This window comes from Mus caroli, unplaced genomic scaffold (assembly GCF_978045245.1).
Source record: "Mus caroli unplaced genomic scaffold, Mus_caroli_1 scaffold_17, whole genome shotgun sequence".
NCBI classification, from domain to species: domain Eukaryota; kingdom Metazoa; phylum Chordata; class Mammalia; order Rodentia; family Muridae; genus Mus; species Mus caroli.
This window is the reverse complement of record NW_028227272.1, coordinates 55,679,017-55,694,735: the sequence shown is the minus strand read 5'-3', so window position 1 is coordinate 55,694,735 and position 15,719 is coordinate 55,679,017. Positions and strand designations below refer to the sequence as shown.

Here is a 15,719-nt window from a genome sequence, read left to right as displayed (position 1 = left end):
GTGATAGGTCAAAACGAAAAATAACACATGCTGGATGCAATAGCAAACACTTTTTCCCCCAGTCCTGGGTAAGATGACGCAGAAAGGTCTTAAGTTCAAGGCTTCTCTGGATAGAAGCAGTACAGTACAGAGAGCAAAGATAATCCAATGTCTTTGTACCATAGCAGGTGAAGGTAAAAACAGCACCTAGTGTTTTTAATTCATCTTTCATTAGTTATGGAATTGCAAATTGCTGATGAAGATGCTCTGTTTTCTCCCAATATATATGCATGCATGCATCTCACAGTATGTATATATGTGTATCAATACTGTGAGAAAGCAGAGTCTCTTCATTAGCAATTTGCAATTCTATAGTAACTTTATCTTAAAGGTGACAGAAAAGGCCTTAGAGTCAAATAATTCGGTGTCAGAAAAAAACTTGATTTTTAAAAGAAGTGAAAATGAAAATGTTGATTCAATTTTTTTTTAATTTTCTGAATTTAAGAAAACAAATCAAACATCTTGAATAAAGAAGTTTAAAAAAAAAAAAAACACCTAAGTTTCACAGGCGAGTAAAAAGAAAGAAAACCACAACCACAGCCAATACCAATCACAGGGTGCTTCTTGTGGGCCTTCAGAAGACTGGCAGTAACTACACTTGAGTCTGTTTTCATGTTCATCCAAGATCTTGAAAGAGAGGGGGTGACGGAAAGAACAGTGAACAGCAAGAAAGGGTGTACATCAAGACGCTCCCTTGGTTTCTCAAGTTCGTAAGACGCAGGGTAAGGCACTTACCAGATTCAGCGTCGAGCCTCCAGTGATGGAACCAGCAACAGCCCTGCTGATTGTGGATTACTATGACTACACAAGCCCAGATCCTCCTATCCTGGAGACTCCCTCCCACCTGTCCTACACATCTGTCTTCCTCCCTATCTTTTACACAGTTGTATTCCTGACTGGAGTGTTGGGGAATTTCATCCTCATGGTAGCTCTGCATTTCAAACGCGGCAACCGAAGATTGATCGACATCTTTATCATCAACCTGGCTGCCTCTGACTTCATTTTCCTTGTCACAGTGCCTCTTTGGATGGATAAGGAAGCCTCTCTAGGACTATGGAGGACTGGCTCTTTCCTGTGCAAAGGCAGCTCCTATGTGATCTCCGTGAACATGCACTGTAGTGTCTTCTTGCTCACATGCATGAGCATGGACCGTTACCTGGCTATCATGCACCCAGCCTTAGCCAAGAGATTGCGAAGGAGAAGCTCTGCATATGCAGTGTGTGCCGTCGTCTGGATCATCTCATGCGTCCTGGGGTTGCCCACTCTTCTGTCCAGGGAGCTCACTCACATTGCAGGCAAACCATACTGTGCAGAGAAGAAACCCACGTCCTTAAAACTGATGTGGGGCCTGGTAGCCTTGATTACCACCTTTTTCGTCCCCCTCCTGAGCATTGTGACCTGCTACTGTTGCATCACAAGGAGGCTGTGTGCTCATTACCAGCAGTCGGGAAAGCATAACAAGAAACTAAAGAAGTCCATAAAGATCGTCATTATTGCGGTGGCGGCCTTCACCGTCTCCTGGGTACCCTTTAACACTTTCAAGCTCCTAGCCATTGTTTCAGGGTTCCAGCCAGAAGGCCTTTTTCACTCCGAGGCTTTGCAGCTGGCCATGAATGTGACTGGGCCCTTGGCCTTTGCCAGCAGCTGTGTCAACCCTCTCATTTACTATGTCTTTGACAGCTATATCCGCCGGGCCATTGTACGTTGTCTGTGCCCTTGTCTGAAGACCCACGACTTTGGGAGCAGCACTGAGACATCGGACAGTCACCTCACTAAGGCTCTTTCCAACTTCATTCATGCAGAGGATTTCATCCGGCGGAGGAAGAGGTCTGTGTCACTCTAAAACGAGCTGTGACATGTCAAGCTCTGTTGGCACTCTTAGGAAGCTGGGGTTTGTCAGCAGCAGAGAAAGAGAAGAGCATTAAAGATGAAATTCATATTGATTCATAAATCCAAGGAAGTGTTGGCTTTAAAAAAAAAAAAAGCCTCCCTGAAGAGCTCTTGTGCTGTGGGTCTAATCAGGCCATATGCAGTGTGTTCACCTTAAAGGTCTTCTTACGTGGTAATCCAGCCAACCAGACAACATACAAACTCCACTGTCCTTGAACTCAAAGGCTGTTTTCTTCATGCATGCATTTTGGACCTTTCAGAACCATCCACTGTTTGTACTGGACTGTGTTTGGAAGAGACATTTTTGATCTGGTAAGAAGTGTAGTGGGATGCTGGATAACAAAAGCAAAAATACTTGTACTCTGTAACTCACTGTCCCTGAGTTACTGAGATTGACTCTGGTCCCAATTAACAATCTGTCTGGTTAGTCTTCCTCTCTTGGCTTTCAGACCATAGCTTTGGACTGGGAAAAACAAAAGAAAGAAAATCCATATGAGGAAAAAGACACTGTGCATTGTGTTTATCAATCGAGAGTCACCTCATCACCTGATCTGAAATGTGCTAGCAGGTATTCATTGCATAAGGTTTGATCTTTGCCTTGTAAGAAACACTGGTAACAACAATTGAGCTTATCATATGCTATGGTAACTGCTTTTTTAAAAGATTTTTAATATGCTGTTTGTTTTCATTGCCCTTATAAATTGGAATTTGACTTTGTTGTAATTACATGTTTTGAATTACCTATCATCTAGTTATCAAATGAAAATGTTACTACTAATGTAATTGGAGCCGGGAGGCTTGGGCCAACCCCCATGCAGATTATCACTTAAGGTTCTAATTAAAATGTTACTGTGCACATTCTTTGAACAATTCCTTTGCTTGGTGTATATAATTTCAAGATGATGTGGGATGCTCTGTATCCAGCTGAAATAAAAGACCTATCAGAGAAGTGCTGCTAGTGCATTCCATATGATTTTAGTCTCCAGGACCTTGCTGAGTCTCCTCACCTAGTGCAACCCTCACTGAATCAGCTTGTATATTTAAAGCAGAACAGCACAACAGTCCAGTGGGTTATTCTAAGCTTGGGCTTTGAGTTAAGAAAAAGTGAGGTTTTATTTCCATTGTTGACCCAAACAAAGTACCTATTTATTGATGGGCTTAGAACTAAGAAAATACAGATTATTTTCAGAGACTAGCTTACTTAATTTTCTCCCAAGTACCTTTCACAGTAAAAAAAAAAAAAAAAAAAAACTTCAAATCCTGGGTTTTTCCTATATTGAACCTATTTTTGAAGCTGAAAGTACAAGTTTTGGTTTGACAAATTATTTGATTTATTTCTCTACACTGTTACTAAATAAAATATTACATTGTATAAGTATTCTTCATATTAAAATATTAATTTTAATAACATTAGTACCAGTACCAAATATAATAGCAGCTACTTAATTGATTGTTGTGTTTATAGAAAGAAGACTGTGTAAACTGTAGCTAAAAAGGTTTTCTGAAAACTTCAAAGTTGAATACAAAATAGTTAAAACAGTTCTTCAAAGCTTAAGTAAAGGCAGAATACAGAACATCGAAGACGCACTTTTATAGCACAGAACAGTGAAACACCTTACTAACCATGGAAGTTACTGCTCTTGAGAAATGCTTCTAAAAACGAAGCAGAGATAGTCATTCAAAATGAGAAAGGCTGGGACATTGCTTTAAGCATTGCCATGATAATATCAGGTCTTAACTATTCTTAAGACCAGTCCAGTCAAACAACAGACATTGCCAAGAATCTTCAGAAAATAAACCTGACGCCCTAACACATTATATCTTTCAGGTTACACCCAAAGTTAATAAAATGAGATAAAAGTAATAATCTCAAGGAAAATCTATAGTAAGGCTGCTTGTTTTCATTTACGTTAAGCTATTCTGTCTTTAACAGCAAAGCCAACAGTACACCAGTGTCCAAAGCATTTCTACAGTAGTTTTCTTGATTTTATCCCCAAAGAAGCCCTCCATAAAACCTTGGTAAAGTGTTGCCTTATAATCAATGGTTAGTTTTCAAATAAATATAATGAAGACTCTCAGGAATACATCTAAAGATTCATACTAACCTGATACCTGATGCTTGTTGAGATTAGTATATTTGTGTCAATTCTGCCAAGCCCAATCACCTCTGTGCTGACCGTAATAGTAAGGGCCATGAGAGAAGACCCTGTGCATGACTGAGAGCGAGCTATCACTAGGGTCACAAGTTAATTTCTTTTTTAAAACTGCAGATAGCACAATATGTGGTGATGGGCAGAAGAAATCCTGTCCTGTGATTCATCTCAAGCCCTCAAATCACTCTCCTTTCACGCTGGCAATCTCAGAAGTGAGAAATGACTCGCCTGCTTTGTCTGGCCTCATAAAAGAGTAAGCCTCGGTTTTTCTACAGAGCTCATTCACAAAAGCCAAGCAATACTAAAATAACTGTAAGTTTATTTTAAAAAGCCATGTCATTGGTGTAGCCTGCTAACAGGATGATGGCTGAAGCCTTGTCAGAGAGACCCAGAGCATCACATTGAAACCACTAAACTATTTGCATTATGAACTTACTTGCTTTAAGTCAACATTTTTTTTCTTTATTGGAGAGAAAGTAATTATGGCTAGAATTTACATAGACTTGTCCAGGAAAAAAAAAAGTCTACCGATATTATGATTCTATTTTACAGATGTAAAAAGAAACATTCTACTTACATTAGAATGAGTTGCCTACATTGTTTCTGGTTATTTTGGTCATTTCCATAACAGAGCTGTATTTCATAGCCAAATTGGTAAATGAAAATCATGTCAGGTACAGCAACCCACCCACCCACCCCCAAACACCTACTTTAAATGTCTAGTACGCTAAACAATTAATGTATGAGTTCTTGGGACAAAGTGAACTACAAGTACTGATAAAGAGTCTATTTGTGCGGGGCGTGGTGGCGCACGCCTTTAATCCCAGCACTTGGGAGGCAGAGAAAGGTGGATTTCTGAGTTTGAGGCCAGCCTGGTCTACAGAGTGAGTTCCAGGACAGCCAGGGCTACACAGAGAAACCCTGTCTCGAAAAACCAAACAAAAACAAACCAACAAACAAACGGAGTCTATTTGCTATATATAAAGTAAGCATGCACAAAGTTTCTAAGTCTTAAACATACTTTAAGATTATCGTGGGATTTTGTTGTTCTTGTTGTTATTTGTTTATTTGTGGTTTTCCAAGACCACCGGGTTTCTCTGGCTGTCCAGGAACTATAGCTGTTGTAGCCTGAGTGCTGGGATTCAAGGCCTGTGCCACCACGGCCCGGTCATGGAACATTTTTTTCTTAAGTTGGTTCCACATGAGTAAGTTGAAATGCATCCAGTTAGACACGAATTCATTCAGAAGACATGCAGTACAATGTTGGCCTTACCCTTATGATTTCTTAAGTGTCTGATGTTGACAATCTAACAGTACTTCATTATTTCCACTCCTTTCTACTTAAGAAGGTTTAATAATTAGCTGACCCCCTATCACTCCCTTCTAGTAATTACTCTTCGTCAATAATACTTTATACTTCTTAACGCTGATAGGAAATATAACACTTTTGTTATTGTTTATCAATTCTTTTTTTAAAATGTTACTTTTAGCTCAACACTCATTCAAAGGAAAGTGTAAAATGGTCTCCTGAGCATATTGTAATCTATGTTCCCTAAAAGCATTTTTTTTCATTTGCTCTTGATTATATATAAGGCACAAGATATAAGCTATTTGTATATCAAATAAAATTTTATGTATAAAAAATGATACAGCACTAAAGACTATTTCAAAAAGAAACTCTCTGTTAGTGCTCTGCAAACTCACCTTTGCTCTCTCCCTTATAAAGTTCAGATCATCTGTAATTAATGACTATAGATGTTGAAATTTTTACGTGTCCTTGAATGTGTCAATTCCAGAATAACATAATCAACTCCATAAAAAGTTAATGAAATGTAAGGTTTAGAATATGTTTGGATTATAGAAAATGAGGTGTTAGTGCTCAGTGTATGGTCTCACTCTACTTCAGTGACTCATTTCTCATTATGATGAATAAGTGGGTGGTCTGAATTTATGATTTTTATGCTTTAGATCCGTAGGGTTCTTTGAAAACAATCAAATATACACAGTAAACACATAGTGTTAACCATACACAGTGTATTGCCACAGTTGTTGAATCTCCTTGCTGTGTGTAGGCCAACAAACTGCAAGTACTCACTCTCTGACAAAGCCATCTTCTATAGGGCAATCGTAGCCAATTAGCGTCTATTAAATTTTGTTACTATGATTAGATATCTTACTGTGTTTTCGAAGAACACACATCTTTCACCTTTTACCAGTATTCTAGATGAATTACTTGAACTGAATGCAACCATTCTCTATTTCCTTGCTTAAATATGGAAGGCAGTGGGGCTGTAAAACAAAGAAAAGAACGCGGCAAATGCAAAATACAAAGTGACTTGTGTACATGCACCAACGCTTGCACGACAAATGCAAATGGACTAAGGTGCCTGGTAACAGTTTAAGTAAATAGGTTCTCCTCAATCTATTTTTATCTATCATTCATATGTCTATTCTCCCCCACCATCTATCTAGGACTTTATTAGACTATAGCATGTGAAGATGCCAAAGCAGAACTTGTTTCTTCAAGAAGTTTACCACAAAGTTGATTTTTTTTTATAGTCAAAGAATAAAAAACTAACACTCAAAAAGTGCCTCACATTTAAGAAGACTACAAGTCAAATGCATTTCTTTGGTCTTTTCTGATGCTGATGAAAAACATACATTTGCTTATTCTGTATAGCAGTCATTGCTTACTAATGATACTAAGAAAGCTATAGTCACCTCCTAAGTTGTGGTCAATCCCTCAAGGAAATGTTTATGGTGGCATTTCCAGGAAAAGTGCTACCTCTGTTCTCAAAAATTGTTTTAGGCTCTAGAGATTATTTTAATAGATTGTTCACACGAAGAAGAATCCTGACCAACACTAAATTTCAATTTACTTTGAAAGGACAAACAAAACAAGCACGCAAAGCAAAGCAGGCATGTCTGAAGAACTTTCCAGATTCTATGGTGGGGTGAGATGCCCTCTCGCTTGCCCTCAATCTCCAGCAAAAGCAAAACTAACAGCTCGGGTAGAGAAGTGGTAAATGAGAAGCAGAACTCCGCCTGCAGTTTCACTTTTGAAGCAAAAAAAATACAAATTCACAGGGCTTGCAGGCAGATGGAAAAGCCTACTCCATTTGTAGTGGAAAATGTTCTTGAGATGCAGACCTGACATTGGTAACACTAGTTTAAAATCAGAAAAATTAGTCAAGAATTGAAAGAGTCAGTGTAGAGCTGCCCAATGTATGCGGCTCAAAGGATTTAAAGTCAAAGCCATTTCATTCCTGTGATCAAAACAAAACATACTGGTAACAGTCTTGTGAAAAATATTCATATAAATATTTAAAGATGACCTTAGTAACGTGACAATACACAGTTTTACAGGTAAAATCTTGGAAAGCTGACAACTATTTAGACATTAAATACTGTTTGGCCAGGAATAGACCTGTGCAATGCAAGGGAGGGTTACTATGCATTGCTTGATTAAGCTTTCTAAATGCAATTTAGAAATATATCAAGAGCAATTCCACTTCTAGGATTTGACCCTGGAGAACAAATGTGGGCAGTGCAGTGCATGGACATGCACAAGGAAGTCTCTCCTTGTGTTTTTATTCAGCATTGCTTGCAGAAGTAGGAAAATAAAACTTTTATGTCCAGGATTGACCAAGCAAGGTCCATGTACACCTTCACTATCAAATACTATGCAGTCATTAGAAACTATTCTGAGACCCTTGTCATTTCAGGGGCCCGGTATCATATCAAACAATACCTGATTTCTTAAAAGCAACTATTTGAGAACTGTTATGTATTTAAAATCTTTAAAGATGGTTGTTAACCTGAAGTTCAAGCATCCTTTCATTTTGCATTAGTACACTTAATTATCAAACCTTAAATTTTTATGTCTATCTCCCAGAAGGAGTGAGCGTTCTCTCTAATCCTGTATCATTAGTGGGGTCTGGAGAACTGTTCTAGTATTAGAAAATCCCATTTCTTTCTTGGTTCTACATGAAGCACTCAGCTAAAACTAAATCAGAATATTATCTACTAAAATTAAAATGAAGAAATTTTTACAACTATTTCAAATATTAAAAATTCATGTTTTTGTTTATTTATTGATTTTGTTTGCTTCTGACAAATTATGCTCATGAAAGGTAAGGTGTATGCTTCATTATACATAAATTTTAAATTATCTGAAGATTCTTGGCCATTCTAGCTATTATATGCTTAAAGAAATGGATGATTCTGTAAACTTCCCTTGATTCCCATTCAAACCTTTCTCTATATTATAGATTTATTATTCAGTGGAATACTTTTCTAGATGTAAGTTCACTATGACTGTAGGCAAAAATAGTGATTCCCAGTCACCATGTGATAGAGTACTGCTTCCAGCTATGACGGGTATTATAAATTTTTCCACAAGCTCCAGGCCTAGATTCAACATTTAATGTTGCACAACTTAGTTGACTATGAACTTTTGAGGGTGGGATGTTATAAAGATAAATAAGGCAAATTTCATAAAGGCTCTAAGAAACACTATACTGGAAAATAATCACTTGCTTAGTATTCCTTTAAGAAGACAGAGAAAATTCTACAAATAATATTTTTAAATTTCTACTGAATATATTTATCATTTAACTCTAGTGACTCTGGCCAACACGTATTTGAAAACTCCTTAGACCTGTGAATCTATGATTTTCCTCAGAAGTTCCGGTAAGGTTGTATCTGGTTGGTTAGCACAAATGTATATACACTCATAGTTAAGTCATAATCATATACAAAGATGAAAAGAAATGCCTAAGGATCTCCTGAGCCATAGCTATGAGGTGGAAGCAAGCAAGAGATTCGTTCTTCAAAGGTCAACAGACTTTCTTGGTTTTGATGACAATGTGCAAAATAATCTATAATCATAAACCTTCAAATGGTTTAAATGTTCCATCAAACAGATAAAAAAAAAACATTGTAAATACTCCAAACATTTATGTCGAAACATAAAAAATTGAAACAATCTTCTTCTCTCCTGCCTTTAATTGTGGTGCCTACCAACCTGTCCCCTGGAATAATAAACTCTAATTTGCATTGTGTAGGAAAGAGAGAACAAAGAAATATCTAGGAGGTGGGATCAGTTCCATCACTGTTGCAGGTTTGTTTTAATTTTTTTTAATTCTAACCCCTGTTCCACGTGTTTTGTATGCTAGACACATCAGGAACTAAAAATAGAGAATTTCCGTAAATGTTACCTGTGAAAAGTTCATATTTTAAGTTTTTTATTGATGTTTGGTGAAGCAAAACCTAAAAAGACTGTGTAGAAGTGTTAATAAATGTCAGTATGAGCCAGAGAAATCCTTGGGAGTTAGGGGCTGGGGAAATCCATGTACCATGGAGGACCTTTGGCCTGGCAGGAGAGGGTTAAAATGTCTATAGCCCCTTCCCTCTCCCTTCACTTTGTATGACCCTGTCAAACGCAGCCAATGTTAATGAATCAATTCACCCATTGGAACATCTTCAGACAAAGAAATCCCTTTGTTTAACCCTAATTTTTCTGTAACTATTTCAGATTTTGTGTTTACCTTCTCTCTCTTGAGGTCAAAACATTAGTGGTTTTTGAGATGTCAAATGAGTATTTTTCTCTCCCCCATTCTATATGCAAAACAAAGAAAATGAGAAACCAGAAACCGCCTGTGTGCTTAGGAACAACAGTTTAAAAATCTGTGTCAAGCTCCAGCTAAACTCAGTTATAGTTAAAGTGCCAAATTTCAAGTGGAAATTTGGTTCTGTGCATTTTAAGTAGCATAAGGACTATTGATTCTAGAATAGGCATATCCCAAATGTGCATTATAGATAGAACAAAAGCTCGTTTATATAAAATGTTACAGATTACAGCACAAACATTTTTCTCAGGGGAATAGTTACGACTAACTCAACTCACTCATTTTTCAAATAGGAAGACTAAGAGAAATAAAGAATATACTAAAAAATCCAAATTTCATGTTTCTTTTAAAGCTAGAACTGTGGATATGATTGATAACAAAGGTGTTTATAGTGGTGACCTTTAGTTAGTCTGGTTGGTAACAGCCACAGAGCTTAGAGTTCTGTGTGCCCCACCCATCCATGACCTTGCACCTGTGATAGTCATTCTTCTATATCTCCACATCAAGTGGCTAGGGAGTTAACACCTGAAGTAAAAGAGACCTTAGAGATCCAGGCTCCTGCACTGAGAATCGTGTCCTTTGTGTCTGGGTGTTGTCTACAGGGATGGAAATTCGTAGTCTGCTGGTATCAACCCTGCTGCCATTGGTAATGAAAGTTCAAGTCTCTAGCTCTAAAGATCTTTGTTGGGGAGGCCCCAACACCCATTCTCACACTTTCTATTTTATGCCAATAGGTTAAGAATTTGAGGGACTCTCACCCTCAGGCAATTAACTGCCTGCAGTTTCCATTGTTGCTAGTGTGCTTCGGTAAAACTTAACTCTCACCCACACAGTAAAACATTGGTAGAATTTTGGTCCTCCATGCTCCTGTACCATAGCCACAGTCACCACAGGACAAATTAAAGGCCATCAGGCTGTTTGAGAGGCCAGTTTCTCTTGTTCCCTCCCACTGCACCACACTGAAACATGTAGCCCCCTTGCTGACCACAAAGGAACTGATCTTAAAGTGTACTCAGTTCCCTGTAAAGAAGAAGATAAAAATACTAATCAACTCAGACTAGAAGCTCTGAGCCCTTGCTGGCATGGCTAAGCCTGCAGATAAATCCATTCCAAAGTCCCTCCTGTATCTATACTTCCCAAGTAACTGGACTTGAAAACACTTGCTGGAGCGTATTTATTTTAACTTTCTTTCACTTGAAATCACCGGACCTAGTTCACACCAGCTCCTCAGGAGGTCTGACAGCACCGCCTATAAGTTAGTTGTACCACAAAGTACAAGTTTTCCATATTTGTCCCTAACGGCATAAATTCAAAGAAAAGGCAGTAGTCATGGTTCTGGGAAAGAACTATTTAGTAAACCAAGTTAAATGGGGGACATTGGGATTATTTAACAGAGTTGTACTCATTTTTTAAATTTAAATTCATTCCTATTATGTCCTTTAAGGACATATTTAGTAGGGCACTGTTCCTATACAGATCCATTGGCTTGTGCTTGTTAATGTGCTTAGAACCAGAAAACACGGTGTCTGTTGAGAAGTTAGAGAGCAACTCATGCACTTTCCCACCCCTCACTGATCAGCTGCTCAGGGAAAAGAAGACTATGATCCAGTTGGCAGGTTTAGTAAATTGAAATAGAGGATATATACATATTTATGGATTTTAAATCAATAGCAAATAACATTCCAGTATAAGTATATGCCAAGGGTTGCTTGGGAGATTCTTAGTGACAAGGTGAGTTTATTATTCATCTGACATTCAAATTTAGCTGAGTGCTGTGTTTTATGTGACCATGCTGTGTGAGGATAAGAAGGGAAGAGAATCTTCTCTTGCCAGGTGTCCTTATCAGAGTGACATCATCTTTAAACCCTGCGTGGCAATCCCTGATGCAATGCCGTGATGCCCAGGGAAGACAGGACAACCTGGAAGTCCAGCTACTTCCTTAAGATCATTCAATTTTTGGATGTTTATGCAAAATGCTTCATTGTAGGAGTGGACAATGTGGGCTCCAGGCAGATGCAGCAGATCCCCATGTCCCTCCGATGGGCAAGAGCACCATGATGAGCAAGGCCATCAGGGGCCACCTGGAGAACAACTCGGCTCTGGAGAAACTGCTGCATCACATCCTGGGGAACGTGGGCATTGTGTTCACCGAGGAGGACCTCACTGAGATTAGGGATATGCTGCTGGCCAACAAGTTGTGAGCTGCTGCTTGAGCTGGTGCCATTGCCCCATGTGAGGTCACCGTGCCAGCTCAGAACACTGGACTGGGGCCTGAGAAGTCCTCTTTGTACTAAGCTTTAGGCACCACCACTAAAATCTCCAGAGGCACCATTGGAATTCTGAGTGATGTGAAGCTGATTAAACACTAGAGACAAGGTGGGAGCCAGTGAAGCCACACTGCTGAACACGCTGAACATCCCCCCTTCTCCTTCGGGCTGATCATCCAGCAGGTGTTTGACAATGGCAGCATTTATAACCTGGAAGTGCTGGACATGACAGAGCAGACCCTGCACTCTCGCTTCCTAGGGTGTGTGCAATGTATGCAGCATCTGTCTGCACATTGGGTACCTGACTGTTGCCCCAGTGCTACACTCCATCATCGATGGATATAAGCAGGTCCTGGCTTTGTCTGTAGAGACTAAGTACACATCCCCACTTGCCGAAAAGGTCAAGGCCTTCCTGGCTGATCCATCTGCGTTTGCGACTGTGGCCACCACTACTGCTCCTGCTGCCTCTGCAGACCCAGCCAAGGCTGAAGCTAAGGAAGAGTCTGCTGAATCAGAAGAGGATGTGTCAATTTGACTAATCCCCCCTAAGCAACCGACTCAGCCAGCTTCGTTTGAGAAAGGTGAAAATAAAGGGTTACGTCTCTTTAAAAAAAAAAAAAAAAGAAGGGAAGAGAAGGGAGTTAGTTCATTGTCTTAACTGTGCTGAGTGGCTTCATGTTTGTTGGACATAGTCAAGAGCAAAGGTAGACTCATGGGACAACTGCAGGCTTTTGAGCACTGCAACAAACAGACCTCTCCACATCAGCTCGCAAGCCCTGAATGGTGCTCCTCATTTCTAGGGTGTTCACACTTCTTCAGCTGCTGGCTTTCCATCCAAGAAGCTCTATCGCACTCACCTCCCCCCTACAGCCCACCCATTGCCCCTGGGAGTGAAACAGGCCCTCTTCAGTTACCAAGTCCAGCCTTGCTCTAAAGTGCAAGTGAGATAGCTTGCAAGTGAGATAGCTTGAGATAGGTGAAATTTGAGTCACCTATGCCCAGTATCCCCGGCCCACAGGGAACACACTGATCACCCCAAGTCACCACACTGAAGCACCTGCCTACTGAGCTTCACATAGAAAGCAGTGCCTTTCTCCAGTGGCAAAGACTAGGCTGCCATAGCAAAGGCACACCCATCCCCTAGGACTCTCGGCAAGCCATCCTGTGTTCTCTGTAGGGCTCCAAGCATCATGGAATATGTTCCCAGGAGATATACTTACTCATCTGCATACTGTGATTTTATTTTCAACCCACATGGGGATCTTGCATTTATTTTATCTGGATGCCTACTTGAAATTTCAGTTTCACATTCTGTTATATAGGTTTCTTTTCTGGGAAAATTCTCACAACTTTTAATATAGCACGACTAAAGTAAAACCTGAAGGAGGAACCACATTCCTTGGAGGACTGTCTCCTGCATGGGCTCAATCAACCCTGGGATATTTATTAACAATATCTTCCCTATTTAAAAATGCAAGGAATTTTAGGGGCATTGAATTGTTAGAGGATTCTTGATGAACCACAATTCTCAAAAAAAAAAAAAAAAAACAAGAATCAATAAACAAAAAAACCTTTAAAAGTCTTGTATGAACTAAGAGCTTGTTTTATTCTATTCTTCCAGCTATCTTGTCTTATGAGTTTTGGTGAAGAACACATATGAGACTTTAATGTTTTATGTATAGTAGGGAGAAATTGGACACAACTGATCAATTAATAAGGAGGAATGTATAGACACTGCAAAGGCTATTTTTAAGAATTAAAAGAACTCTTGATTATAGTGACAGAGGGAAGATAAAGAGATAGGAATGGTAGATTAAAGAGGAAAGTATTATAAAATTAAATGATCACACTTGGGAATGAAAGAGTAAGACTTCCAGCTGTAATCCAAGCCAAACACGGGGAGTAGATTCCCTGGGTAAATAGAGAAGTTGGTGGCTCTCATACAGCTGGCCCATGTTTGATAGTCTTTACTCCATGATATTGGAGGATGGAGTCTCCTTTTAGAGAGAACTGCTGTGGAAGCAGCCTGATAGGGTACCTCAGGAGGGTAAGTGCCTTGGATGTCTGCTCAAGGAGGAAAAGTACCTCAGCCCTCGCCAAAATATCTCAAGCAACAGTTCTCTACCATCATCTCTCTGTTGAAAGTGAATCCACAGTGAGGAGAAATCAGAAGTAAAATATTCTCTGGCATATGTAATGGTGTCTGAGTTTGGAGGCTAATTACGCCAGCAAGATTTTGCTGAAAGGACCCTGATATAGCTGTATCGTGTGAGGCTTTGCCAGTGCCTGGCAAACACAGAAGTGGATGCTCACAGTCATCTATTGGATGGAACACAGGGGCCCCAATGGAGGAGCTAGAGAAATTACCCAAGGAGCTAAAGGGATCTGCAACCCTATAGGTGGAACAATTTGAACTAACCAGTACCCCCAGAGCTCGTGTCTCTAGCTGCATATGTAGCAGAAGATGGCCTAGTCGGCCATCATTGGGAAGAGAGGACCCTTGGTCTTGCAAACTTTATATGCCCCAGTACAGGGGAACACCAGGACCAAGAAGTGGGAGGAGATGGGAAGAAGAGCAGGGCGGGGGAAGGGCATAGGGAACTTTCAGGATAGCATTTGAAATGTATATAAAGAAAATGATAAATAAATAAATAAATTTTAAAAAAATAATAAAATAAAAATGTAGAGAAATTAAAAAAAAATTCTCTGGCAAATCTGCACTCCTAAGGACTGAGGTGAGGGAGAAATGTGTGTGCACGTCACGAACCTAACAGGATTCCCTAACTCTGCCCCTCCTCAGGTTAAGGGACTAGGGAATACAGTTTGTTACTCATTCTGGTAACAAATTGCACAAGGGGCTGTTTTTTCTTTGGATGCACTCAGTGTATGTATACTTAACACACACTGTGACTAAAAGCCCGGATTTAAAACAGGGAGGACATCAGCCCTGAAGCCCTCCCTCAAATACCCATCATTATGTTCAGAAGGCTGCTGTAGTCAACCTGACAAGGCCTTGCCATAGAACTATTTGAGTCTGAAACCCTTAATGTCACACATCCTCCGGCCAGTCTTTCCCTTTGTCTCAGTTGGCTTCATCTCTTTAACTGCCTTTCTACCCAAAAGAATAAGCTAAGCTTTCTCCAAGTTCTAAGCCAGATTGGCAAATGATGCAGCAAAGTGCTTCCATTCTCCATGGGTGTGACTCACTGTACTGGTTTCTGCAAATGGTAAAATACAGTCAGTAGACTTTTTCTCTGTGAGCAGTGTCTATTGGCCAAAGGGTATTGGCTTCTGCTTCCTTCCTCATTTAACATGGGCCTTTAAACCCCTCAGTAGTACAGACTACAAAGGCTTTGGCAGGGCCCCTTGCAATAAATCATTTCCACAGAGTAATAACATATGCCCAGTAATTAGCCTTCTCTCAGCATTGCTAATAAAGCAGCCTTTGCTATCTGTTCCTGCTCATCTGTGTCACCCCTGAATTAAGAGGTAGTCATAACTAATTAACATCCATCCTTCAAGAAGGTCATCGTGCTTACTATAAATACTCTGCAAAGCAAGGTGTCTTCTTACAGGCTTAGGGCTTATAACCTAAGCCAGCGTTTTTCAGCTTCCTAGTGAGATTGGGGTTCAACTGGAGTAGAAAGTATATAAAATATGAGGGTGCCATTGCTTTAATATTAATCATATACCACATCTTGAGTGAAAGAAAGTTTTAAGCCTGTCTAAGACATTTAAAA

The 15,719-nt window shown here is 39.7% G+C and overlaps 1 protein-coding gene and 1 pseudogene across 1 annotated transcript; both read left to right on the top strand.

Annotated features, from left to right (window-relative positions):
* The first annotated feature begins 689 nt into the window (after positions 1 to 689).
* On the top strand, positions 690 to 1,924 carry Gpr15 (G protein-coupled receptor 15). The gene has a single exon (XM_021185527.2). The coding sequence runs from the start codon at positions 800 to 802 to the stop codon at positions 1,880 to 1,882; it is 1,083 nt and encodes a 360-aa protein (XP_021041186.1). The 5' UTR covers positions 690 to 799; the 3' UTR covers positions 1,883 to 1,924.
* A 9,684-nt stretch (positions 1,925 to 11,608) lies between these two features.
* LOC110311326 (large ribosomal subunit protein uL10 pseudogene) lies at positions 11,609 to 12,514 on the top strand (annotated as a pseudogene).
* Positions 12,515 to 15,719: the final 3,205 nt, after the last annotated feature.

Bases quoted from the DNA above. Each gene is read 5' to 3' on its own strand.
- Gpr15 (XM_021185527.2), top strand. From the start codon at position 800: ATGGAACCAGCAACAGCCCTGCTGATTGTGGATTACTATGACTACACA.